Source organism: Equus quagga, chromosome 6 (genome assembly GCF_021613505.1).
Source record: "Equus quagga isolate Etosha38 chromosome 6, UCLA_HA_Equagga_1.0, whole genome shotgun sequence".
Taxonomy (NCBI): Eukaryota; Metazoa; Chordata; class Mammalia; order Perissodactyla; family Equidae; genus Equus; species Equus quagga.
The window spans coordinates 107,808,086-107,835,180 of NC_060272.1; the positions used below are offsets into that span (position 1 = coordinate 107,808,086).

General features: G+C 38.6%; 1 protein-coding gene across 2 annotated transcripts in view; it reads left to right on the forward strand.

Moving 5' to 3' along the window:
• The first annotated feature begins 4,928 nt into the window (after positions 1-4,928).
• RIC1 (RIC1 homolog, RAB6A GEF complex partner 1) overlaps positions 4,929-27,095 on the forward strand; it is a 143,226-nt gene continuing 121,059 nt past the window's right edge. For both annotated transcript variants that reach the window (XM_046664335.1, XM_046664336.1), the window contains exon 1: positions 4,929-5,304. In XM_046664335.1, coding sequence (XP_046520291.1) covers positions 5,161-5,304 — 144 coding nt within the window. In that variant the 5' untranslated portion in view covers positions 4,929-5,160. The remainder of the gene's footprint in view (positions 5,305-27,095) is intronic.

The window sequence follows — 27,095 nt, forward strand, 5'->3', positions numbered from 1 at the left end:
CTAGTGGAAAACATAAGAATAATGGATGAGAATAGGACCGAAGCCAAAACTATTGTATACCAGAATGTTTTGTTACAATTAGGCACTAAATTTGGCTCTAAGCTTCCTGATAAATACAGGAGATAAAGGGACAATGCAATGAATATGAGTTTTTGTCCAAACTAATGAAGGCATATTTGTCTGAATAGAGAGAGAGAAGGAGGAGGAGAAGGAGGTGGAGGTAGAGGAGGAGGAGAAGGGAAAGAAGAAGGGAGGGAGGAGGGAGAGAGAGAGGTCTGATTAGAACTATGGTGAATTCTCTACCATCTCACATTATGGGGTTAAACAATTTCTTTGTCCAACTCTTGCTATTTTAATAAAGAATACACACAGAAAATTCGGGTACGGCATTTTTTTATACTGGAAAACTGGTTGAGACATGGTCAAACAGAACAATTGTTATTATTGGCTAATTTGTGTGGAATCAGGTCTGTTTCCAATGATTTTTTAATTTCTAAAAAGACCAAAGCGAAGAGAAGGAATAGTGACTCTTTCTATCTTGCTTGATTAGGAACGATAGGCTTCCTCACTTTATTTTCTAGTTTGTGTTCATGCTCCAGCCTAGAGTTTCGTTTGTATCCGTAAGACTTATTAATAATAAGCCATGCTGCCTTTATGGTTAATTAAATGATTCCAAGCAATATTTAACACTGTTTACTGAGGAAGATTTTGGACAAGGTAGACTGGTTAGTCACATATGACCAAAGTTAATGAGATGTCCTTTTCAATTTAAATGTTTACACTTATTATTGAAAATCTCAACCATATAGAAAAGGACAGTTAATGACACAATCAATTCCCAACTACCCATCACTTAGCTTCAAGGATTTTATCAGTTCATGCCCAACTTTGTTTCATAGGTAGTTCCACCTCTCCACTCACCTTCAGATTATTTTGAAGCAAAACTCAGACATCACATCATTTCAGCTGAGATATTCATTACTAATTTTCAGAAGAGGATAAATGATAATCAAGAGTCTAACCCAGGGGTTGGCCCAGTGGTGCAGTGGTTAAGTTCCCATGTTCCGCTTCGGTGGCCCGGGGTTCACCGGTTCAGATCCTGGGTGCGGACCAACGCACCACTTGTCAAGCCATGCTGTGGCAGGGGTCCCACATATAAAGTAGAGGAAGATGGGCACAGATGTTAGCTCAAGGCCAGTCTTCCTCAGCAAAAAGAGGAGGATTGGCGGCAGATGTTAGCTCAGGGCTAATCTTACTCAAGAAAAAAAAAATGAGTCTAACCCAGAAGCAAATACATCAGTTGCACATAACAAAAGTGTAATAAGGTTGAATGTTAAAGCATAGTAAAGAGTCATAAACTAAAGAAGTATCATCTTCAGTGAATATTACCATAGGCTCTTACGGAGGTCCCCAAATATTGGGAGTGGTGTGCTCAGAACAAAAATCTGGTCCCAGTACTGTCACATCGTCATCAGAAGTCTGAATGTGTGAAGAGGTACGCAGTGCCTACTTTTAGTCTGGTGACTCAGAATGCCTTTCCTCCTAATCTTCCTGTCACTAGTCTTGGGACTCTGCCTGAAACTCCACATTACACATTACTCCCTTTGATTTGCCAGTACTGCAGGCCCCATTTAGAGCAGAACAAGTGGGACATTTTCAATCATTAGCAATTTAACTGTTTTACATAACTTTTTTTCTCATTACAAAAGTAACATGAGTTTATTATAGGGAATTTGGAAAATACAAAAAAAGCCCTCAAAGAACATAAAAAGCACCCATAATCAGGGGTAAACACCAATATTTTAGTACATTTTCTTCCATTTTTTTTTTCTAGGCACATATAGACTTTTTTTCATGAACACAGGATATTTAACATACTGTCTTTAATCTGCTTTCATTACTTCATAATATATAATGAACACACTTATATATGATTAAATATTCTTCCCCAACACAATTTTTTATTTTTGCAAAATGCTCCATTGTAAGGAAGGACTATGATTAATGTCTTTTCGAGGTCACTTAGACTATTTCCTCTTAGCTACAACTTTGTGGGGTACATTTTATTTTTTGAGGAAGATTAGCGCTGAGCTAACATCTGCCGCCAATCCTCCTCTTTTTGCTGAGGAAGACTGGCCTTGAGCTAACATCTGTGCCCATCTTCCTCTACTTTATATGTGGGACCCCTGCCACAGCATGGCTTGCCAAGTGGTGTCACGTCCGCACCCAGGATCTGAACCAGCGAACCCCGGGCCACCGAAGCGGAATGTGCAAACTTAACCGCTGCACCACCGGGCCAGCCCTACATGGGGTACATTCTTAAAGCTAAAATTCTGTACTTAGTGTTAATTTCCTTAGAAAATAATCACAGGAAAGAAATAGTTGGGGCCAAGGGTATCCATATTTTTCAGATCTCTTTTTTTTTTTAATGTAATCCCAACTACCCTTAGAAAAACTGCACCAAATTACATTCCCACCAACAGTTTATAAATGTACCTCGGTTTCCGTGCACCCTTACCAACATTACTTCGTGTAATAAAAAAGCCCTGTTAGTTGATAGATGAAAACATGCACCTATTAACTTTCATTCATCAGTTTAGTCTTAGCTCAGAGTAGAGTTCAATCAGTTTGACTAGAGAGTGATGGTGATAGGGTAAGGGAAGGAGGAAGATCCAGGGCATGGAAATTGCTAGTGTATTTTACAAAGTAAAGTTAGAATATGATATCCGAAAGTTGGAAAATCCAGTCCATAAAGTTTCTATCACAATGCAAGGACTTTTAAGTAAAGGGTTGTGGAGAGTCAGATATTTCACTTTTTCCCCCCTAAAGGGGAGAAAGGCCCAGAGCGTCTCCTCCTCCCCCTCTCATCACCAGGAGCAACTGCCACAATTCAATTCAATTCAGTCTAAAGATCACCGGGTCTGTAGAAGAAAGGCCAGTTCTTTTCAGGCCATGTGACTTCAGGCATGTCCACCCCTCTGGTCATATTTCCTCATTAGGAAAGGGAGAATAACATCACACCATTACCTACTTTGAAGACTTACTGTGAAACTAAAGCAAGTCACACATTGGAAAATATTTTGAAACTTTAAGTGCTACAAAGGGGTATGGCAAGGGAATTAGATTCTGAAGTCCGCAAGTAAAGTTAACGCTGAGTGCAATAAAAATTACGTAGAAGTTCCTTAAATTGTGTACAAGCGCTGCAAGATGCTCACATTTAGGAGGTACATGAGAACAAAGAACCTCTGAAGGAGAGCTGGGACAAACACACTCTCAGTAAAATTGCCAGTGGAATTGCTGCACTGTAACTTTTTTCATTTCCTCTCTCTTTCTGCCAAGTGCATAACTGAATCTGAGCAAGTAAGATGAAAGTATGATGCAACTGTATTATTATTCTACAATTTTATATTGGCAACTCAAGAAACCTATCTGGGCTTATTTGCTTAACGGTGAAGTTCAGCTGGATCAGGTTTCATCCAGTGTTTCATCTGACAAATATTTTGAGTTTACTATTCTTACTACGTTCCAAGCTGCTGTGCTGGTTGTCGGAAAAAAACACCAGGAAGGAGGCACAGTCTGACCACAAGAGGCTGGTGAGCGGTGAGGCAGTTTCAACTTTGATTTGAGGAATCCTGGGGTTCTTTGATCACCTTCTGGGGAACGTAGTGAATGTTTAGAAAAATTATAGAGTTACATATTTTGTTCTGAATTCCAGCTAAAATGCTACATCTAATAAGTATTAACTTTCTTTTTTACTCTTTATGTTGTTACTTTTTATGAGTTAACATTTTTTATAAACCTGGGCTAACTCAAATATTTTTTAATTGAAAAAGTAATATAAACATGGAAAATTTCAAACTGTACAAAAACGACAGACAACGAGAAGCAAGTCTTTTATTCCAGGTCCTCCTTCCCCCACTCCACACTCCATCTCCACTATTGCCGTCCTCTTCAGAGGTAATCATAGGGTCAATACTTTAAAAGAAACAGTTGTTGTTAAGGTGATCCCTGGGGTCCAAAACACCAAACTACAGAATCTCTAAAGTTCTTTCCAGCTCTAAAGTTAAGTCTGTCTTTTGCAGCATATCCTCTACCGAGGGTGGAAAAGAGATAGACAGCCTCGCCTTGTCTAACATTACGGTTGGTAAAGCGACAGACGAATGCAAACTGAATTCAAAAATATACACTAGATTTAGAACTCCTAAAGGACAGAGGACGGCCCTCAAGCACTTTCATGGTAGGTGGTTTATTTACCGACTGAATAAAGGTGCCCTCTAGGATGTAAACTCCACGCGGGCAGGACCTTCACCACCAGCTTTCACAAAGTTCTTGGCACACAACAGGGACTCACCCGCCCAAGGACCCGACAGCTCAACACAGACGCCGTAGCGCGGAGCACAGGGCGAGGACTCGAGCGGGGAACGTCAGGTGACTCGAGCTTCTCTGCACCCCCCTCCTCCCCGGCGTTGCAGCGCCGGGCCCGCCCCCACCAGAGGCCTCACCAATCTGAGAGGGAAGACAAATTTGGCTAGGCCAGGCGAGGGGCGTGTCCCACCGGCCGAGTCGCCTCGCAGCCGCGTCTAGCCCGGCTCAGCCCACATGCCTCCCGCTCAGGCGGTTGTCCCGCCCTCCCGGCCCTGACGGTACGCTCCAGATTGCAAGTGGGAGGTGCAGAGGAGCAAGCGCTGGGCAAAAGCGCATGCGTATTGACGCAGCGCGGCGGACCCTGGCGAAGATTAGGGCGGAGCTTCAGAAAGCGGAGCGCAGGGGAGGGAGAAGTCTCCAGTGCGCGCGCGCAGGGCAGCCCTCTCCAGCCAGACCCACGCGGCGCGGCGTGGTGACGCCCGTGCGGCCCGAGGAAGGGGCGGGGCCGGGGCGGGTCTCCGCGCTCCTCCCGCCCCCTCCCCGGCCGGACTCTCCCTCCCACTCCCTCCCCCACACTGGGCCCCGTCAGCGCGGGGCTGCCTTCGTCGCTTAGCATCGCGTCGGCCCGGCCCGGCCCGGCCCGGCCAGCGGGCAGATGCCCCCAGCTGCCGCTGCCGCCGCCGCCGACTCGGCCGGTGGCGGTGTGGGAGGCAGGCGTCCGGCCCCGGGCCGCTGAGTGTGACGGACGGGGCCGGGGCCGCCGGGCGCCGCGGCGTCGGCGGCTCCGCGCGGATCATGTATTTCCTGAGCGGCTGGCCCAAGAGGCTGCTCTGGCCTCTGGGGAGCCCCGCCGAGGCGCCTTTCCACGTCCAGTCCGACCCCCAGAGGACTTTCTTCGCCGTGCTGGCCCCGGCCCGCCTCAGCATCTGGTACAGCCGCGTAAGTAGAGCCGCCCGCCGCCTCTCGCCGCTCCCTCCCGGGCGTCCGGCATCGTCCCGCCCCCAACTTCCACCCGGAGTCCCGGACCCCTGCCCCTTCGCTCCAGCCCCACTCGTGTTCGCCGTCCGCGTCCTCGTTCCACCCGCTCGGCCGCATGTCCCCCCGGGTCCGGGCGCGTCCTCCGGCCGGGGCTCCGAGCTGGATGCAGTCGCTGCTGCCGAAAAGCCCTGCGCCTCCCCGCGTTGGACCGACCGCCGCGCGCAGTGCAGACCCCGCGCGTTCCCTCGGCCGAGCCCAGACTTGCCCTTCTCTCCCTTCCCCCATTCCCCGGGGAACAAATTTGTTTAAACTTCCCACAGTTGGAAACCTGGCCGCTGCTGTGTTCCCAGCCCTCGCTTGCTTTAAATTAGGTCGTTGTTTTGGAGTTAGGGAGAGCCTGTTGGGCTTTACCCGGTGCCAGAGTTTACAGGCGGTCATAACTTATTTCCAGCCACTGCAGCCAGAGTTCTTTATTTTTGACGAAGGGTCTGGTTATCCGAGTGTTCGCCTCACCCCTGCATCTGCTCCCCACTTTCAGGCTAGTCCTTTTCTCTGCTGCTCCTGGGCTCTTGAGTAGAGAATTGTAGGGGGGTTAGGAGGAGCGGAAGTAGAACTCAGATCTGTCCGCGCTGCTCCGGGGTATTAACACTTGGAAATAATAAGATTTGGGGATATCATGAAACTGAGTTCTATTTTTGCTTTCTGTGAATCCTGGTTTTTGCTTTCTTGTATCTAATTACCGAGTAGATAAGAGAAAAACTTCAAAAATAAGTGGTGGACGGAAAACTCCCTATTTTCCGCGAACCCTGCTGTAGGTTTGTTTATAAAAACCTCAAAATAGAGTATAAAAGTGTTCTTGTTCTTTTTTTTTTTTTTCTAAGAAGGCAGTACTAATCGATGTCAGAGTGAAGTTTTTCTCTCTTCGAAGCTAACTTGGCTATGTAGAAATAGGTTGTGACCTTGGCTTGCTTAGATCTCTCTGAAATACCGGCTTTAGTTAAATTAATTAAAACCTCATCTCTCTGGATCTGACCATTTGAATGTCTGTAAGGCCCTTAACTGTCCTCACACACAGCCCTGGTAATAGTGATGATGAGATTTAGATATTGCTGGTATCTCTTTTATATAACTACTGTAGTTAGGCTGCAAACAAGACTATTCGCTGTTAAATTTGGCTGGTTTAATTTTTTAAATAAATATCAAAACGAAATAAGTTGTTATAAAACCAGCAATGTGATTATACTGTCTGGTGCTTTATTGCATTTTCTTTTTTCTGGGGAGATTAGCCCTGAGCTAACATCTGTTGCCAATCTTCCTCTTTTTTTCCTCTCCCCAAAGCCCCAGTACATAGTTGTATGTTCTAGTTGTAAGTCCTGTGTGGGCTGCTGCCACAGCATGGCTACTGACAGAGGAGTGGTGTGGTTGACGGGGAACCCAACCAGGCTGCCAAAGCAGAGAGCACTGAACTTTAACACTAGACCATCAGGGCTGGCTCTTGATTGCATTTTTGAATGTGTATATTGTATCTTTAAAGCACATGCAGAAAAAATAACTAGAACTTGAATTTTAAATTGTCTTATTAACTTAGTATGTAATTTCAATCTAATGTAACAAATTGTTTGTAAAGCTTGAAATTTAACTTTCCTTATCTCTAAAAAGGCAAACTTAATTTTAGGCAGAACTGAACTAAAATGAGGGATGGATAGACCAGAAGCCTGTAGGCTCCTTTATTCTTTTGTAAAAGAAAAATGTTCCTCAGCCTTGTTAGGAATATTGTGACTATTAAGAATATCCTTTTTTTTTTTTTTTAATGCTGAGGAAGATTGGCCCCGAGCTAACATCTGTTGCCAGTGTTCCTCTGTTTTGTTTGAGGAAGATTCTCCCTGAGCTAACAGCTATGGCAGTCTTCCTCTGTTTTGTATTTGGGATGCTGCTGCAGCATGGCTTGATGAGTGGTGTATAAGTCCATGCCCGGGATCTGAACCCACCAACTCTGGAATGCTGAAGTGGAGCGTGTGAATTTAACCACTGTGCCACTGGGCCAGCCTCAAGAATATCTGTTTTTTGCTTTTGGAGTTAGATACTATATACACCTAAGGCAGCCCTGGAATTTAAAACTACTCGTACTTATTTCCTTGAAACTCTCACCCTACACACAGATGGCTACTTTCTACAGAAGTCCTGGGGCCATTAGCATTAAGATCCACTGTGCAAAAAATTAGGTTTTAGGGAATCTACAGGTTCAGAAATATGAGGTGAAAGGAAATGCAGGAATACCTTAGGGAAGGCTGCATGGTACTGTGGGTTTATGAATGGCTAACTTTGATCTCGGGCATCAGCTTTGTCACTTTAAAAATCAAGTATTGGACCAGGTGATTTTAAGGTTTATGATTATATAACTGGATGAATGGGAAACAGGTGCCAGACTTCAGCTTCCAGTCTCCTCTTTCTGGGATAGGCCTTTTTTCACTAAGTTTGAAAGTTTTTATTTTGATATTTTAATTTCTAAACTTACTGAAACTATGTAAGTTAAAATAAATTTAGGTTAACAGACTTCTTTTAAAAGTGAAAACACCTCTATCTAAATTGAGGAACTATCAGTTTTCCCCGCATAATTTAGAGTGAATTGGTTTAAAATGTTTGCATAAAAACATGAAAGCTTTGATTTTGGAGAGATTGTATATGCAAGTAATTTTATAGAATAAAGGGAATTTTGAAGATCTAAAGAAGGGTTTTATGGTGTTGAGGTCTTAAAAGCTGTTTGAGGGCATTTGAAGACAGGAAGAGACATGCTCAAAGAGATCAGAGAGAATATAGTAACACGATTTACTTACTCATGTTTTGTTAGGGCTCTCTCAGTAAGTTAAGTCACTTAGGAGGGATGCATTTTCTTTTTTTTTGGGGAAGATTAGTCCTGAGCTAATGTCTGCTACCAGTCCTCTTTTGCTGAGGAAAGACTAGCCCTGAGCTAACATCTATGCCCATCTTCCTCTACTTTATATGTGGGACGCCTGCCACAGCATGGCTTGACAAGCAGTGTGTAGGTCCACACCCAGGATCAGAACCCGCGAACCCTGGGCCCCTGAAGCAGAACGTGCAAACTTAACCACTGTACCACCAGGCTGGCCCCCAGGAGGGATGCATTTTTAAAAAGAGAAAACTAGGGGGCTGGCCCCATCGCCGAGTGGTTAAGTTCGCGCACTCCGCTGCAGGCGGCCCAGTGTTTCGTTGGTTTGAATCCTGGGTGCAGACATGGCACTGCTCATCAAACCACACTGAGGCAGCGTCCCACATGCTGCAACTAGAAGGACCCACAACGAAGAATATACAACTATGTACCGGGGGGCTTTGGGGAGCAAAAGGAAAAAAATAAAATCTTTTTTTTTTTTTAAAAAAAGAGAAAACTAGCCTTGTGGAAGGAACGTACATTTAATAGTCTAACCTGGTTTTTTTAATGTCCAAAAGAATTGCTATCTGTAAAATGTTGATTAGTCACAAGACTATGGAAATATTAAAATAAAATCTCTTAAGAATAACTTGTGTACATTTTATGGGTCTTCTAGTGAACTTTTATGTACCTCTGATAGCTACTATATTACATAGCCTAGGTAGCTATTTGGAATCCCAGTGTTATAGAATCGTATCTCTTCAAAATTCTTTTCTGTTTCCAAATTTGAGAAATATAGTATAGTGCTGTTTAGATGTGTTTATGAACAGAAAAGTTTCTGTAGGTACTCACTTTGCCTTTTAATTTTATCGTGAGAGTGTAATTTGTTTTCATTGTAACATGTTGATGTAAATTTGCTTTCTCTACTTTGTAATTCTACTTAGGGAGTTCTAAAAATTACTCAAGAGTTTACTACAGGGATCATCCATATATTTTGGAACCCAAAAAAGGTTTGGTATGTATATGTTAGATTAGAGTAGAGGTGAGCAATTGATGATGTATTTCTGCCAAGGGGTATTGTAAAAGGACTAGTTTCAGCTTTGATGATGAAGCTGTTGTATAAAGCTGCCTGTTATGATTTATGATTGACATGAGTTTTGTATGAGATGGATTATGTTTTGTACTATACCAGAGAGCCTAGAATTATTCCTTTAATATACTGCTTAACTGTGAATATGAAAGTCTAAATATGTGAACCACAAAATGATACCTTAGGATGCTGTAATTCTAAATTAGTCTTACCTCAATTTTCAGGTCATTGATTATTTTAGATGTATAAATTACTCTCAGAAGTATTTTTGAACACCTCCTGTGAAAGATAGCATAAATAGCCAGTATATGAAAAGAATGAAGGGATGTGTTATATGTAACAAACATCCTTTCCAAAGATGTTAGTGCGTTCTTATGATAAATGAAAATTTTGTGTTATCCCTGCAAAGGTTGCTAATAAGAAGCTGAAATAGGCAAGTAACTACTGGGCTTATGAAATAAATTGTGTCTTTGAGTAACCCTGAGTAGAAACTTATGTTCTTGTTAGTGAATGATAATAGTGGAAAACAATGAGATAGACGTTCAAAGAAGGAAGTTGTAGGATCAGGTATATGGTTAACTGTGTGGCCTCAGGAAGGCCATTTAATTTGTGCGTACGTTTTTCCAAGTCTCCCATTTCTTATCTTTTCAGCTCTATTCTGTTTCTCACTACCTCCAGAGAGCCTTCCTTATAAATTCGTTGCTTGGGAAGTCTTTTAGGATTCATTGTGGATTAAAGAATAAAGTTGAAACTCCTTAGTTGGATATTAGAGACACTCCCCTCTTGGAAGGCTTTCTTGCCCCATCTCTGCCTGTCAGAATATTATCCATCCTTTATCCCCTTACAGCCATTAGAATGACAAAAATATCTAAAACTAATAGTAACGAATGTTGGAGAGGTTGTGGAGAAAAAGGAACCCTCATACACTGCTAGTGGGAATGCAAACTGGTGCAGCCACTATGGAAAACAGTATGGAGATTCCTCAAAAAATTAAAAACAGAACTACCATATGATCCAGCCATTCCACTACTGGTTATCTATCCAGAGAGCTTGAAGTCAGCAATCCCAAAAGTCCTATGCACCCCAATGTTCATCGCAGCATTATTTACAATAGCCAAGACATGGAAGCAACCTAAGTGCCCATCAACAGATGAATGGATAAAGAGGATGTGGTACATATATACAATGGAATACTACTCAGCTGCAAAACAGAACAAAATTATTCCATTTGCAATAACATGGATGGACCTTGAGGGAATTATATTAAGTGAAATAAGCCAGCTAGAGAAGGATAATCTGTGTATGACTCCACTCATATGAGGAATTTAAAAATGTGGACTAAGAACAGTTTAGTGGATACCAGGGGAAAGGTGGGGTGGGGGGTGGGCACAAAGGGTGAAGTGGTGCATTCATTTTGTTGATGAACTTCTGTTTATATTGTAAGTTTTCTTTACATGCTTTACTTCTTCAACTAGATTATAAGTTTCTGGAGGGCAGAAATGATCTTATTTTGTATTATCCATAATGCCTTGCACAAAGCAGGTGCTTACGTATTTTTTTTTCTCCCCGAATCCCCCCAGTACATAGTTGTGTATTTTAGTTTTGAGTCCTCCCAGTTGTGGCATGTGGGACACCGCCTCACCGTGGCCTAATGAGTGGTGGCATGTCTGTACCCAGGATCCGAACTGGCGAAACCCTGGGCCGCCAAAGTGGAGCGCGTGAACTCAACCACTCGGCCATGGTGCCGGCCCGCTTAATAAATATTTTTAATGTAAATTAAAAATAAGTAAATTAATGAATTTAGAGTATCTGTCTTATGCATAGCACATAATTTTTTAATGGCTTAGTAATTGGAAGATTTTTAAATGTTGACATGTAATTTAAAAAATATGGTAGTACTAAATTACAACTTAAATTCAGAAAAACTTTTATTAGAGCTGTATAAGTGAAGGTGAATTAATACGTTTTTATAACATACACTCCAAATTACATTAGAAAAGTAGTACTTGTTATGCATGATAGCCAAGATGTAGAAACAACCTGTGTTTGTCAACAGATGAATGGATAAAGAAGATGTGGTATGTGTATATATATATATATGCATATATATATATACACACACGATGGAATATTCTTCAGCCATGAGAAAGAAGGACATCTTGCCATTTGCAACAACATGGATGAAACTTCAGGGCCATTATGTTAAGTGAAATAAGTCAAATAAGTGAAAAAAAAGACATACTGTATGATATTACTTATATGTGGAATCTAAAAAAGCCGAATGCATAGAAACAGAGACTAGAGTGGTGGTACCCTGGTGGTTACCAGGGGATGGGGAGAGGGGGGAAAAGGGGAGATGTTGGTCAAACAGTACAAACTTTTGGCTATAAGATGAATAAGTTCTGGGGATCTAATGTACAGCATAGTGATTATAGTTAATAATACTGTATTATACATTTGAAACTTGCTAAGAGAGATCTTAAGTGTTCTCACCACAAGAAAGAAATGGTAATTATGTGACGTGATGTTGGTGTTAGCTAACACTATGGTGGTAATAATTTTGCAAGTACAAGTGTATCAAGTCAACATGTACAACTTAAACTTACACAATGTTGTATGTCAATTATATCTCAATAAGCTGGAAAAAAAGAAAAGTACATGGCAAAAGGTCTTTCTATAATTATTACATAATCTGTAGTTTACCAAAACTTAAATTGTTGTACAGTCTTATAACCAGTTGAACTCCTGGTTCCAAGGATGCGTTTATATTGACAAGATCTGTGGAAAAAGGTCACATACAAAAAGAAGCAGTATAAACACATTTAAATAAAAACATTTCACCTATCTTCCGGTGCTTTTGAATCATTGACGTGATCCATGTCACGGGTAAACATTTATGCCAAGTTTGCTGTGGACTAGATGTTTTACATCATGGGAAACAAAGTTTCCTGAATTTAGGTTCTTTATGTGCCTCATTCATGGTTTTTGCCCTGTCCTCATAGTACTTATCCAATCTTTTTATTTTCTTTTGAGGAAGATTGGCCATGAGCTAACATCTGTGCCAATCTTGTCTCTATTTTGTATGTGGGCACTGCCACAGCATGCCTTGATGAGCAGTGTGGGTCAATGCCCAGGATCTGAACCTGCGTACCCCAGGGTGCCAAAGCAGAATGCATGAACTTAATCACCGCCCCTGATCTAACTTTTAAACTTGAAATTCTCTTCAAAATAAACTAATTTATATCTTTGCTGCAAATGGAAAGCTAGCACCACTTGGATGAATAGAGTGTTACTGTATGAGGGAATACAATGGAAACAATGTTTCAAAAATCTAGTTTCCAGCCAAAGGTTCTTGCCCTTTTCTTAAAAAGGGTACTTAGCAGATACGTGAGTGGTGTTTAGAAGTAACTGAGCATCTCATACTGATTTCCTGCTTACCTTTAGGTAAGGATTGAAGAAGAATTGAAAAAATTTATTTTCTCACCATATGATTAAATATTTAATACAGTATTTGTGTCTTACCTAAAATGATGGTGTAGGAAGTACTGCATCAGAGTGTTCCATTTACTGCTAAAGCATTTATTATATAATTTATCAGATTAGAATAAATAAACTTACAATTTAAAAATATTTTTAAATATTCTAGAATTCAGACTTGACACAAAGTGAGACAGTTACTTAATTAAAATGTTTTCATTGACCAGTAAGCATCAATTGGTTGGAATCAAGGTATCTTACTTTTAAGTTCACTATAATTTCTTTACTTTGAGTTGCTCTCACAGACCTATCTGTTGCCCCAAGTTGTTTGCCTTATTTTAGTCATAAATCGTACTTAAATTTACATGCGAAAGTTTGGATATTATTGTTGATTCACAGTAGAATTTGCTGTGGCTTAATTTTCTAACAGCTCTATTGAGAGTATAAAATACCTCTATCGTAAGTGTATAATGATTATTAGTAAATTTACAGAGTTGTGAACCATCATCACAATCTAGTTTTAGAACATTTGTAGCAACCCAAAAAGTACTATGTCCATTTACAGTCAACCTCTGCTCCCACTTTAGCCCCAAGAAATCATTGGCCTGCGTTTTGTCCCTTTAGATTTGGCTTTTCTGGGAATTTCATATAAATCATATAATATGTGATCTGTTGTTCTTGGTTTTTACTTAGCATAATGTTTTTGTAGTACTCCTTTTTATTACTATTATTCCATTGTTTGGATATACCACATTTTTAAAATTTATTCACCAGTTAATGGGTATTTGATTGTTTCTAATTTGGGGCCATTATGAATAATGCTGCTATAAACATTTATGTATGCGTCTTTCTCTGGATATATATTATCCTTTCTTGTGGAGAGGTGCCTAGGAGTGGAACTGCTCAGCCGTATGCTAAGTTTATGTTTAGCTTTTTAGGAAACTGCCAAAATGTTTCAAAGTAGCTGTAGCATCCTACATCTCCATCAGCAGTGTATGAAGGTTTGTTTCTCCACGTCCTTATCAGCACTATGTATTGATAGTCTTTTTTATTGTAGCCATTTTAGAGGGTTTGTAGTGGTATCTCATTGTGGCTTTAATTTGTATTTTCCTAATGACTAAAAATGTCTAGCATCTTTTCATGTGCTTATTATTAGCCTTTTGTATATGTTATTTGGTGAAGTGGCTATTCAAACCTTTTGTCTATTTTTTTCTTTTTTTAATTGAAGTATTTGTTTTATTGTAAGAGTTATTTTTATGTGTTTCAGATACAAGTTCTTTGTCAGATATATGATTTGCATATATTTTATCAGTCTGATTTGTCTTTTCAGTCTCTTACTGGTGTCTTTTGGAGAGCAAAAGTTTAATTTTGGTGAAGTCTAGCTTATTTTTTTTGCTTTATGAATTATGCTTTTTGTATCTTATTTGAGAAACCTTTGGCCTATCCAAGGTCACAAGCATCTTTTATGTTTTCTCTTTTTTTTTTTTTTAAGATTGGCACCTGAGCTAATATCTCTTGCCAATCTTACTGTTTTTCCTCCTTTTCTCCAAAGCCCCCAGTACATAGTTGTATATTCTAGTTGTAGGTGCTTCTGGCTCTGGTATGTGGGACACCGCCTCAGCATTGCTTGATGAGCAATGCTAGGTCTGTACCTAGGATCTGAACCTGCAAAACTCTGGGTCGCTAAAGCGGAGCATGTGAACTTAACCACTCAGCAGTGGGGCTGACTGTTATGTTTTCTTTTATAAATTTTATAGTTTGAGCTCTTATACATACTGTTTGGAGTTGACTTTTATGTGTTGTGTGAGGTAAAGATCTAAGTTCAGGGGCTTTTTTTCCCCCCACATATCGATCCAGTTGTTTTAGCACTATTTTTTGGAAAGACTTTTTTCACTATTGAATTGCGTTGGCACCTTTGTCAAAAATCAGTAAGGATTTATTTCTGTATTTTCTGTTCTGTTCTGTTGATCGATATGTCTCTCACCATGCAAGCATTGCACTGTAGCTTTACAGCACATTTAGAAATTGGGTGGTGAAAGTCTTACTTTTTGTTTTCAAAATTATTTTTCCTGTTCTAGATCCTTTGCGTTTTCATGTAGATTTTAGGATGGTCTTGTCAATTTGTACAGAAAACATCTTGCTGGGATTTTCAGGGGATTGCACTAAATCTGAAGATCAGTAGGGGAGAACTGCCATCTTAACAAGTCGGAATTTTCCAATCCATAAGCATGTAGTGTCTCTCCATTTATTTAGATCTTAAAAAATTTCTCTTAGCAATATTTGCTAGTTTTTAGAGTACAGATCTTTCACTTTGTTAAATAAAATATTTGGCAATAAATTTATCTTTTATGATACTGTTGAGAGTGTCATTGTTAATTTCATTTTCAGATTGTTACTGAAATATAGATGTAAAATTGACTTTTACATATTGCTGTCCTGCAGCCTTGCCAAAACTTGTTTGTTGTAGTGGTTATTTGTAGCTAGAACTAATAAGCAAGTTCAGCAAAGTTGCAGGACACAGAATCAAGACACAAGAATCAGTTGCATTTGTGTACAATAACAGTGATTATCCAAAAATAAAGTTAAGAAAACAATTCCATTTACAATAGCATTAAAAAGAATAAAACACTTACGATTAAATTTAACTAAGGAGGTGAAATACTTGTATGCTGAAAATTATAAAACATTGTTGAAAGAAATTAAAGAGGATGCAAATAAGTGGAAAGACATCCCACATTTATGGACTGGAAGACTTAGTATTGTTAAGATACTAGTACTACCAAAGTGATCTACAGATTCAGTGAATCCCTGTAGCGTTTTTTGCAGAAAAGTAAAAACCCATCCTAAAATTAATATGAAATCTCGAGACTCCCTTCATCAGTCTAGCAAAAACTTTATGAATTTTGTAGATCTTTTCAGTGAACCAACTTTTGCTTTTATTGATCTTAGTCTATTTTCTGTTTTATTGATTTCTGCCCTGACTTTTAAAATTATTTTCTTTCTTCTGGTTGCTTTGGGTTTAATTTGCTTTACTTTTGCTAGGTTGGGAGCTTAGATTATTAATTTGAGACATTTCTTCTTTTTTTAGTTTAGGCATTTTAAGCTCTAAGTTTTCTTCTAAGCACTGCTTTAGCTGTATCCCATAACTTTTTTTTCTTTGAGCAGTTTTAGATTTACAATAAAATTGAGAGGAAGGACATAGATTTTTTACATATTCTCTCCTCTCACACATGCATAGCCACCCCCCATTATCAACATTATTCAGCAGAATGGTATATTTTTTTTACCAAGGATGAACCTACATTGGCACATTATAATTACCCAAAGTTCATAGTCTACCTAAGAGTTCACTCTTGGTGTTGTGTGTTCAGTGGGTTTGGACAAATATATGATGATGCATATCCATCATTGTAATATACAAAATGTCTTCCCTACTCTTAAAATCCCCTGTGCTCTGCCTATTCATCTCCCTTCCTCCGCTGCTAACCCTTTTTCTTGTTTTTGTTTTTGGGTGAGGAGGATTGGCCCTGAGCTAACATCTATGCCAATCTTCCTCTCTTTTGTCTGTGGGATGCCACCACATCAAGGCTTGATGAGCAGTGTGTAGGTCCATGCCCAGGATCTGAACCTGCGAACCCTGGGCCTCCAAAGCAGAGTGCATAAACCTAACCTGTACACCACCAGGCCGGCCTCCTCTGCTAACTTTTTTTTTTTAATGTTTTCTTTTAAAGATTTTATTTTTCTGTTTTCTCCCCAAAGCTCCCCTGGTATGTAGTTGTGTATTTTTAGTTGTGGCATGTGGGATGCTGCCTCAGCATGGCCTCATGAGCAGTGCCATGTCCACACCCAGGATCCAAACTGGTGAAACCCTGGGCCACTGAAGTGGAGCGTGCGAACCTAACCACTCAGCCACAGGGCCGGCTCCCTCTGCTAACTTTTGACAGTTGCAATTCTGTTTTCCTTCAGTTAGTTTTTAAGATTTGTTTAACCATTTCTTTGAATCATAGAAGTGAATGGTTTAATTTCTAAATATTTGAGAATTTCCCAAATTCTTTGTTATTGATTTCTAACTTAATTCCATTGTGGTTGGAGAACATATTTTGAATGATTTTTGTTCTTTTAAGGTTAAGATCTGTTTTACGGATTAGTATATAGTTTGTGTAAGAGAATGTTCTATGTGCATTTATAAAGAATGTGTATTTTCCTATTGACATAGTGTTGTCTAAATGTTAGGTTAAATTGGTTGACATGGTTGTTCAAGTCTTCTGTATTGTTGCTAATGTTCAGTCTAGTTCTGCTAGTTCTTGGGAGTGGAGACTGAAATCTCCAACTCTATTGTTGAATTGTCTGTTTCCTTTTTCAGTTTTCTCGGCTTTTGCTTCATGTATTTTTGGGCTGCGTTGTTAGGTTTCTATATATTTATAGTTATCTCTTTCTTTGGTATTGAACCTTTTATCATTATGAAATGTCCTTTTCTCTACTAATGTTTCTTTTCTTAAAGTGTACTTTGTTTTATATTAATATTGCCACTACAGTTCTCTTATGATTACCACTTGTGTGACATCTTTTCCATCCTTTTACTTTCAAATTATTTACATCTTTGAATCAGAAACGTCTTGTATAGACAGCATATATTTATATCTTGCTTTGTTTTTGTTTTTTTTTTTTTAAATGCAGCCTGATGATCCCTGCTTTTTGATTGGAGTGTTTAGTCCATTCACATATAAAGAAATTATTGATGTTGTTGGATTTACATTAACTGTTTTACTGTTTGTTTTGTATCTCTCTCATGTCTTTTGTTTACCTGTTACTCTTTTAATTGCTTTGATTTCTTGACCTTACTTTTTGAGTTATTTTAATAATTGTTGATCTAGCAATTACAAAATGCATCTTACTACAGAATACTTTAGGTTAATACTGACTTTGGTCTGGTAAAATATAGCAGTTTTTTCAGCCGTCTTATCTTTTCATGTTTTTAATGTGGTAAAATATGCATGACATAAAATTACCATTTTGTTTATTTATTTTTATTATTTTTTTTGTGAGGAAGATTAGCCCTGAGCTAACATCTGTGCCAGTTGTCCTCTACTTTGTATGTGGGATACCTCCAGAGCATGGCTGATGAGTAGAGTAGGTCTGCACCCGGGATCTGAACTTGCGAAACCGGGCTGCCAAAGCAAAGCATGCAGAACTTTAGCCACTTGGCCATGGGGCCGGCCCCCTAATAATTCTTATATGTATAGTTCTCTGTCATTAAGGATATGCACATTATTGTGCAACCATCACCACTGTCTATTTTCAAAACATTTTTCGTCTTTCCAACTTGAAACTCCATACCCAGTAAACAGTAAATCCCCATTTTCCCTTCCTCCCAGCCTCTGGCAACCACGTTCTACTTTCTTTCTCTATGAATTTGACTATTGTGGAAACACAATATTTGTCCTTTAGTGATAGACTTATTTCACTTAGCATGTGTTCAGGGTTCTTCTGTGTTATAGTGTGTACCGAAAGTTGCTTCCTTTTTTAAGATTGAATAATATTCCATTGTATGTACCTGTTATATTTATCTATGCATCCATTGATGGACACTTGGGTTCCTTCCACTTTTGGGTGATTGTGAATAATCTTGCTGTGAACATTGGTGTATAAATATCTGTTTGAGTCCCTGCTTTGATTCTTTTGCATATATACAGGCATATACCTCAGAAATATTGCCAATTTGGTTCCAGGCCACCACAATAAAGCAAGTATCTCAATACAGCGAGTGACATGAATTTTTTGGCTTCCCAGTGCATATAAAAGTTTTTACACTATACTATAGCCTATGAAGTGCAGAATACCATTAGGTCTAAAAGAACAATGTACGTACCTTAATTAAAAAATTCTTTGGGGCCAGCCCCATGGCTGAGTGCTTGAGTTCGCATGCTTCACTTGAGCGGCCCAGGATTTTGCTGGTTCTGATCCTGGGCATGGACGTAGCACTGCTTATCAAGCCATGCTGAGGTGGTGTCCCACACAGCACAACTAGAAAGACTTAGAACTAGAATATACAACTATGTATTGCGGGGCTTTGGGGAGAAGAAGAAGAAGAAAAAAAATAGATGTTAGCTCAGGGCCAATCTTTAAAAAAAGAATTCTTTATTGCGAAAAAATGCTAAACATCATTTGACCCTTCAGCAAGTCATGATCTTCTTGTTGGTGGAGGGTGTTCCCTCGGTATTGATGGTCGCTGACTAATCAGAGTGTTTGGTTGCTGAAGGTTGGGGCGGCTGTGGCAGTTTCTTAAAGTAAGACGACAATGAAGTTTGCTCCATCAACTGACTCTTCCTTTCATGAGTGACTCCTCAGTAGCATGTGGTGCTGTTTGATGGCATTTTACCCACAGTGGGACTTCTTTCCAAATTGGAGTCATTGCTCTCAAACCCTGCTGCTGCTTTATCAACTAAGTTTATGTAATGTTCCAAATCCTATGTTGTAATTTTGGCAATGTTCATAGCATTTTCACCACGAATAGATTCCATTTCAAGAAACCACTTTCTTTGCTCATCTGTAAGAAAGAATTCCTCATCTGTTAAAGTTTTATCATGAAATTGCAGCAGTTCAGTCACATCTTCAGGCTCCCCTTCTAATTCTAGTTCTCTTGCCATTTCCACCTCATTTGCAGTTACTTCTTCCACTGAAATCTTGAATCCTTCAAAGTCTTCCATGAGAGTTGGAATCAACTTCTTCCATACTCCTGTTGATGTTGGTATTTGACCTTTTCACGTGAATCACGAATGTTCTTAGTGGCATCTAGAATGGTGAATCCTTTCCAGAGGTTTTCAGTTTACTTGGTCCAGATCCATCAGCGTAATCACTATGACAGCTATAGACTTATGAAATATATTTATTAAACAATAAGACTTGTAAGTCAGAATTATTCCTTGATCCATGGGCTGCAAAATGGATATTGTGTTAGCAGGCAAGAAAACAACATTAATCTTGTTGTACATCTCCATCAGAGCTCTTGGATAACCAGGCACATTGTCAATGAGCAGAAATATTTTGAAAGGAATCTTTTTTTCTGAGCAGTAGGTTTCAACAGTAGGCTTCAAATATTTGGTAAGCCATGTGGTAAACAGATGTGCTGTCATCCAGGCTTTGTTCCATTTATAAAGCACAGGCAGAGTTAGATTTAGCATAATTCTGAAGGGGCCTAGAATTTTCAGAATGTTAAATGGGCATAGGCTTCAACTTAAAGTCACCAGCTGTGTTAGCCCCTAACGAGAGTCAGCTTGTCCTTTGAAGCCTTGAAGGCAGGCATTGACTTCTATAGCTGTGAAAGTCCTAGATGGCGTCTTCTCCCAATATAAGACTGTTTCATCTACATCGAAAATTTGTTGTGTAGTCTAGTTATCTGCATTAATTAGCTAGATCTTCTGGATAACATACTGCAGCTTCTACATGAGCACTTGCTGTTTCACCTTGCACTTTGGTGAGATGCTTGCTTTTCTTAAACCTCATCAATCAACCTTTGCTAACTTCATACTTTTCTTCTGCAGCTTCCTCACCTCTGTTAGCCTTCATAGAATTGAAGAGAGTTAGGGCTTTGCTCTGGGTTAGGCTTTGGCTTAAAAGAATGTTGCGGCTGGTTTGATCTTTTATCCAGACCACTAAAACTTTCTTCATATCAGCAGTAAGGCTGTTTCACTTTCTTATTATTTGTGTGTTCACTTGAGTAGCACTTTTGATTTCCTTCAAGAACTGTTCCCTTACATTCACCACTTGGCTAATTGGTGCAAGAGGCATAGCTTTCAGCCTAACTCAGCTTTCGACATGCCTTTCTCACTAAGTTTAATCGTTTTCAGCTTTTGATTTAAAGTGAGAGATGTGTGACTCTTTCTTTCACTTGAACACCTCGAGGCTGTTGTAGGGTTATTAATTGGCCTAATTTCAATATTATTGTATCTCAGGGACTAGAGAGGCCTGAGGAGAGGGAGAGAGACAGGAGAACAGCTGATTGGTGGACCAGTGAGAACACATACATTTATTGATTGCCATCTGATGTGGACATTGTGGTGTCCCAAAACAATTACAGTAGTCACGTCAAAGATCACTGATCACTGTGACAAATATAACAATAATGAAAAAGCTTGAAATATTGCAGAATACCAAAATGTGATACAGAGACGCAAAGTAAGAAAATGCTGTTAGAAAAATGGCCAATAGACTTACTTGATGCAGGGTTGCCACAGACCTTCAATTTGTTAAAAAAACCAAAAAAAACAAAAAAAAACCCCAAAAAACCCCCATTATCTGCGAAGTGCAATAAAGCAAAGCACAATTAAATGAAGTATGCTTGTACCCCAAAGTGGAATTGCAGGGTCATATTGTAATTCTATGTCTTGAAAAATTGCTATTTTTTTTTGAGAAATGAATGTACCGTTTTCACAGTGGCTGCACCATTTTACAGTCCCACAAGCGATTCATGAGGGTTCCAATTTCTCCATATTCTTGCTAAGGCTTGCTCTTTTCTGTTTTTTCGATGATAGCCATCCTGAAAGGTGTCAAGTACTGTGCTTGTGGTTTTGATTTGCATTACCCTAACTACAAGTCATGTTGAGTACCTTTTATTGTCCCTTTGTATATCTTTTTTGGAGAACTATCTGTTCAGATTTTGCTCATTTTTAAATTGGGGTGTCTTTTTGCTGTTGAGTTGTAGGAGTTCTTTATATATTCTAAATGTCAGTTCTTTATCATATATGTATATTTTGCAAATATTTTCTTATGTAGATTGCCTTTTCACTCTGTTGATCGTGTCCTTTGATGTCCAAAAGTTTTTAATTTTGATCAAGTCCAACTTAAATGTTTTTTCTTTTGTTCCTTGTCCTTTTGGTATTATATCCAAGAAGTCATTATCAAATCCAATGTTGTGAAGTTTTTGCCGTGTGTTTTCTTCTAAGGGTTTTATAGTTTTAGTTCTTATGTTTAGGTCCATGATCTATTTTGAATTAATTTTTCTATATAGTGTAAGATAAGCATCAAATTTGATCTTTTTTGCATATGGCTATCCAGTTTTCCCAGTGCTATTTGTTGAAAAGAATGTCCTTTGCCTACACTGAATCGTCTTGGAGCCCTTGTCAAAAGTCAGTTAACTATATACACAAGGATTTTTCCTGGGCTCTCTTGTGTTCTTTTTTTCTATATGCCAGTCTTTATGCCAGTGTGGTACTGTTATAATTACCATAATTTTGTAGTAAGTTTTGAAATCAGAAAGTGTGAGACCTCTGACTTTGCTCTTTTTCAGATTGTTTTGGCTGTTTGTGGTCTCTTGAGATTTCATATTAGTTTTAGGATGAATTTTCATATTTCTGCAAAAAATAAATGGCATTGAGATTTTGATAGGTATTGTGTTGAATCTGTAAATGGCTTTGGGTAGTGTTGACATCTTAATATTGTCTTATAATCCATGAACATGGGATGTCTTTTCATTTATCTGCATTTTCTTATTTCAGCAATGTTTTGTGGTGTTCAACTTATGTATTTTGTTTTCTTGGTTAAATTTAATTCTAATTATTCTTTTTGATGCTTGTTGATGATTCTGTAAATTGAATTGTTTTCTTAATTTCATTTTTGGATGTTCATTATTACATAGAAATGCAACTGATTTTTGTGTGTTAATATTCTAGTCTACTAATGTTATCGCTTTTAACAGTTTTGTGTAGAATCACTAGGGTTTTTTACATATAAGATCATGTTATTGGAGAACAGAGATAATTTTACTTCTTTTCCAGTTTGGATGCCTTTTATTTCTTTTTCTTGCTAATTTCTCTAGTTAGGACTTCCAGTACTATTTTGAGTGGAAGTGGTGAAGGTGAGCATCCTTGTTTGACTTTAGAAGAAAACCTTTTCAGTTTTTCATCATTGAGTATGACGTTGGTTGTAGGTTTATTTATATATGGCTTTTGTTATGTTGAGGTGGTTTCTTTTTATTCCTAGTTTGTTGAATGTTTTTATCATGAAAGGGTGTTGAGTTTTGTCAGATGCTTTTTCTGAATCAACTGAGATGGTCATGTGTTTTTCCTTCATTCTGTTATTGTGGTGTATTACATTAATTGATTTTCGTGTATTGAATCATTCTTGCATTCCAGGAATAAATCTCACTGGTTATGGTTTATAATCCTTTTTAATATGCTGTTGGGGTCTGGCCTTGTGGCCGAGTGGTTAAATTCGCACATTCCGCTTCTGTGGCCCAGGGTGTCTCTGGTTTGGATTCTGGGCGCGAACATGGCACCACTTGTCAGGCCATGCTAAGGCAGCGTCCCACATGCCACAACTTGAAGGACCCACAACTAAAAAACATACAACTATGTACCAGAGGAATTTGGGGAGAAAAAGCAGAAAAAAAATATACTATTGAATTTGGTTTGTGAGTGTTTTGTTGAGGACTTTTGCATCTATGTTCTTCAGGGATATTGACCTGTTTTATTTTTTTATTTTTATTTTTTGACTGAGAAAGATTGGCTCTGAGCTAACATCTGTTTCCAATCTTCCTCTTTTTTTTCCTCCCCAAAGTCCCAGTGCATAGTTCTATATTTTAGTTGTAAGTCCTTCTAGTTCTTCTGTGTGAGCTGCCACCACAGCATGGCTACTGACAGACAAATGGGTGATCTTGCACCCAGGAACTGAACCTGGGCCACCAAAGCAGAGCAAGGCCAAACTTTAACCAATAGGCCATCAAGGCTGGCTCTTTTTTTTCTCTTGTAGTGTCTTTGTATGGCTCTAGTATGACAGTAATGCTGGCCTTACAGAATGAATAAGTGTTCCATCTTCAATTTTTTTGGAAGAGTTTGAGGAGGGTTGGTGTTAACGTTTCTTTAAATATTTGGTAGACATATGATCCAGCTATTTCACTGCTGGGTATTTATCCAAAGAACTTGAAAACACAAAGGCATAAAGATACTTGCACCCCTATGTTCCTTGTGGCATTATACACAATAGCCAAGGCTTGGAAGCAACCTAGGTGCCCATCAAGGGACGAATGGATAAAGAAGATGTGGTATTTATACACGATGGACTATACTCAGCCATAAGAAATGACGAAATCCGGCCATTTGTGACAACATGGATGGACCTTGAGGGTATTATGCTGAGTGAAATAAGTCAGAGGGAGAAAGTCAAATACCATATGATCTCACTCATAAGTAGAAGATAAAAATGACAAAAAAAAAAACCCAACCACATAGCATTGGAGATTGGACTGGTAATTACCATTGGGGAAGGGGGCAGGGGGGAGGGCAAAAGGGGTGATTAGGGTCACATGGAGGGGATGCACTATAATTAGTGTTCGGGTCGTGAACATAATGTAATGTATACAGAATTCAAAATATGATGTACATCCAAAAAAAATAAAAATTTAAAAAAAAATATTTGGTAGAATTCACTAGTGAAACGATGTGGTCCTGGGCTTTTCTTTGTTGGGAGGTTTTTGATTACTGATTCAGTCTTCTTACTAGTTATAAGTTTGTTCAGATTTTCTATTTCTTCAATATTTAGTCTTGGTTGCTTATGTGTTTTGAGGAATTTTTTCATCTAGGTCACCCATTTTTGTCAGAATTTAATTGTTGGTACTCTCTTGCTGTCCTTTTCATGTTTGTAAAATCAATAGTGATGTTCCTTTCATTTTTTTTTTCTGTAGTCTGGCTAAAGGTTTCTCAATTTTGTTGATCCTTTTGAAGAACCAACTCTTGTCTTTTAAATTTTCTCTATTATTGTTCTGTCCTTCACTTTATTTCTCTCTACTCTAATGTTTATTATGTCCTTCCTTCTAGCTTTGGGTTAATTTGTTATTTTTGTATTTCCATAAGATGTAAGAACGATTGATTTGAGACCTTTTTTAATGTAAGCATTTACAGTTGTAAGTTTCCCACTTTGCACTGCTTTTGTTGCATCCCATATGTTTTGGTATATTGTTTTCATTTTTATTTGTCTCAAGATATTTTCTGATTTCTCTTGTGGTTCTTTTCTTCTTATTGGTTATTTAACAGCGTGTTGTTTAATTTCCACATATTTGTGAATTTTCCAGTTTTCCGTTTGCTGTTGATGTTTAGTTTCATTCTGTTGTGATCCGAAAAAATAGTTTGGATTGTTTTAGTATTTTTAAGTGTAGTAAGGCTTTTTTGTGGCCCACCTTATAGTTTGTCTTGGACAGTGCTATTCCATGTACACTTGACAAAATTGTGCATTTTTCTGTTGTGTGGAATGATCTATGTATGTCTGTTAGGTCTGCTTAGTCTATAGTGTTCAAGTTTTCTGTTTCCTTATTGATGCTCTGTTTCGGTATTCTATCCTTCAGCCCATTCTTTGAGGTATTGCCATGTATGTTACATCTATGTGTATCATAAACCCAACATCATGGCGTATTGTATTTCTACAAATTATTGTCTTGTAAAGCCTAATATCTTTTAGAGAAGTTAAATAGAGAAAAGATAGAAATATGTTTATTCAGTCTTTTATATTTATCTACATATTTACCATTTCTTGTGCTTTATGTTTCTTCCTTTGGATTTAAGTTACCATCTGTGTCAGTAGTCCCCCAAACCACCCTCTGGTTCAGTGATTTGCTAGGAAGAGTCACAGGACTCACCATATAGTCATACTCATGACTGTGGTTTATTAAAAGAGAAAGCATGCAAAGCAAATTTGCCAAAGGAAAAAGGCTCATTGGGAAAAATCTGGAGGAGCCAGGTGCAAGCTTCTGATAGTTCTCTTTCAATGTAGTCATATAGGATGTGCTTATTTCCTTTGGCATCAAATTGTGACAACATATGTGCAGTGTTTTCTACGAGGGAAGCTAATTATAGACAATCTTGAAGGTTTTTACTGGGGCGTCTCTGGCTAGCATATAGTGAATTCCACATTCCTTGAAGGAAAACTGATGTTTCAGCATAAACCATATGGTTTATACAACAGTTTGGGCACAGTCAGCCACTCTTACCAGTTAAAAAATGGTGAGAACCCTCCCAAAATCCAAGTTCCCAGATGCCAGACAAGGACCAACCTTCAGGCAGGCTTTTTTTAGTATAGTAGTCTTAGGTCTGCTATGTTAACTGTTCATACCGTTTGCTGTCATTTTCTTTTTCTCTGAGGTATTTCTTTTAGTATGTCTCATAAGCCAGATTTGCTAGCAACAAATTCTCTTAATCTTTATTTGGGAATGTTTTTCCTTTGCCTGCAGTTTTGCTGGATATAGAATTCATGGTTGACAGTTTTTTTGTTTTAGTATTTAATTATGTGATTTCATTGCCTTCTGGCTTCCTGTTTCTGATTAGAAGTCAGCCAATCATCATATTTTTGTTTTCACATGTGATCAGTTCTTTTACTCCTTCCACATTTCCTTGTTGGCTTTCAGTAGTTTGTGTATCGTATATGTACATATGTAGGTGTTTATCCCATTTGAGTTTTATTAAGCATTCCAAATCTGGGGCTTAATGTCTTTCATCAAACTTGAGACATTTGCAGCCATTATTTTCTCAAATATTTTTTTGTCTTTTGTGCCATCTCCTGGAACTCCCTGCTATACATATGTTGGTGCACTTGATGCCCCATAGCTCCCTGAGGTTGTCTTCACTTCAGTCTTTTTCCTCTGTTTTTTACATCGGATCATTTTATTGAACGGTTTTCTTGCTTTTTGATTCTTCTGCCATCTCAAATCTGCTGTTGAGCCCATGTAATGAAGTTTTTGGTTATTGTACTTTTAAACTCTAGAATTTCTGGGATTGGTTCTTTTTTATTGCTTTTACTTATTTATTGAGGTTTCCTACTCGTTGAGGTATTATCATCATATTTTTCTTTGGTTGTTTATATGTGCTTTTCTTTGTTTCTTTAATATATTTATTCTTACTGTTTTGAATTCCTTGTCTGCTGTTCTGGGCCTGCTCAGAGATAGTTTCTTTTTCCTTCAGTCTGGGTCACACTTTCCAGTTTCTTTGTACATCGTCTAGTTTTTTTGTCGATAATTGGGCATTGTAGATAACCTATTATAATAACTCTAGAGTCTGTTTTTGGGTTCCTGAGACTCATTGTTGCTGACTTTTAGTTTTAATATTGTTTTTTAGTAACTTGCCTGGACTTAATCTGCAAAATTTATCTCCCCTGCAACATGCAGCCACTGACTGATGTCTCTGCTTATTTTAATTTTTATCTTAGCTTCCTAGGGGTTGCCTCTGTGTCTGCATAGTGAATGTTTAGAGGTTTCTTCCAAATATCTTGAGCCAATAAGGTGCCCATTCTTTGTTGGTTGTGGATTGAGGAGTACAA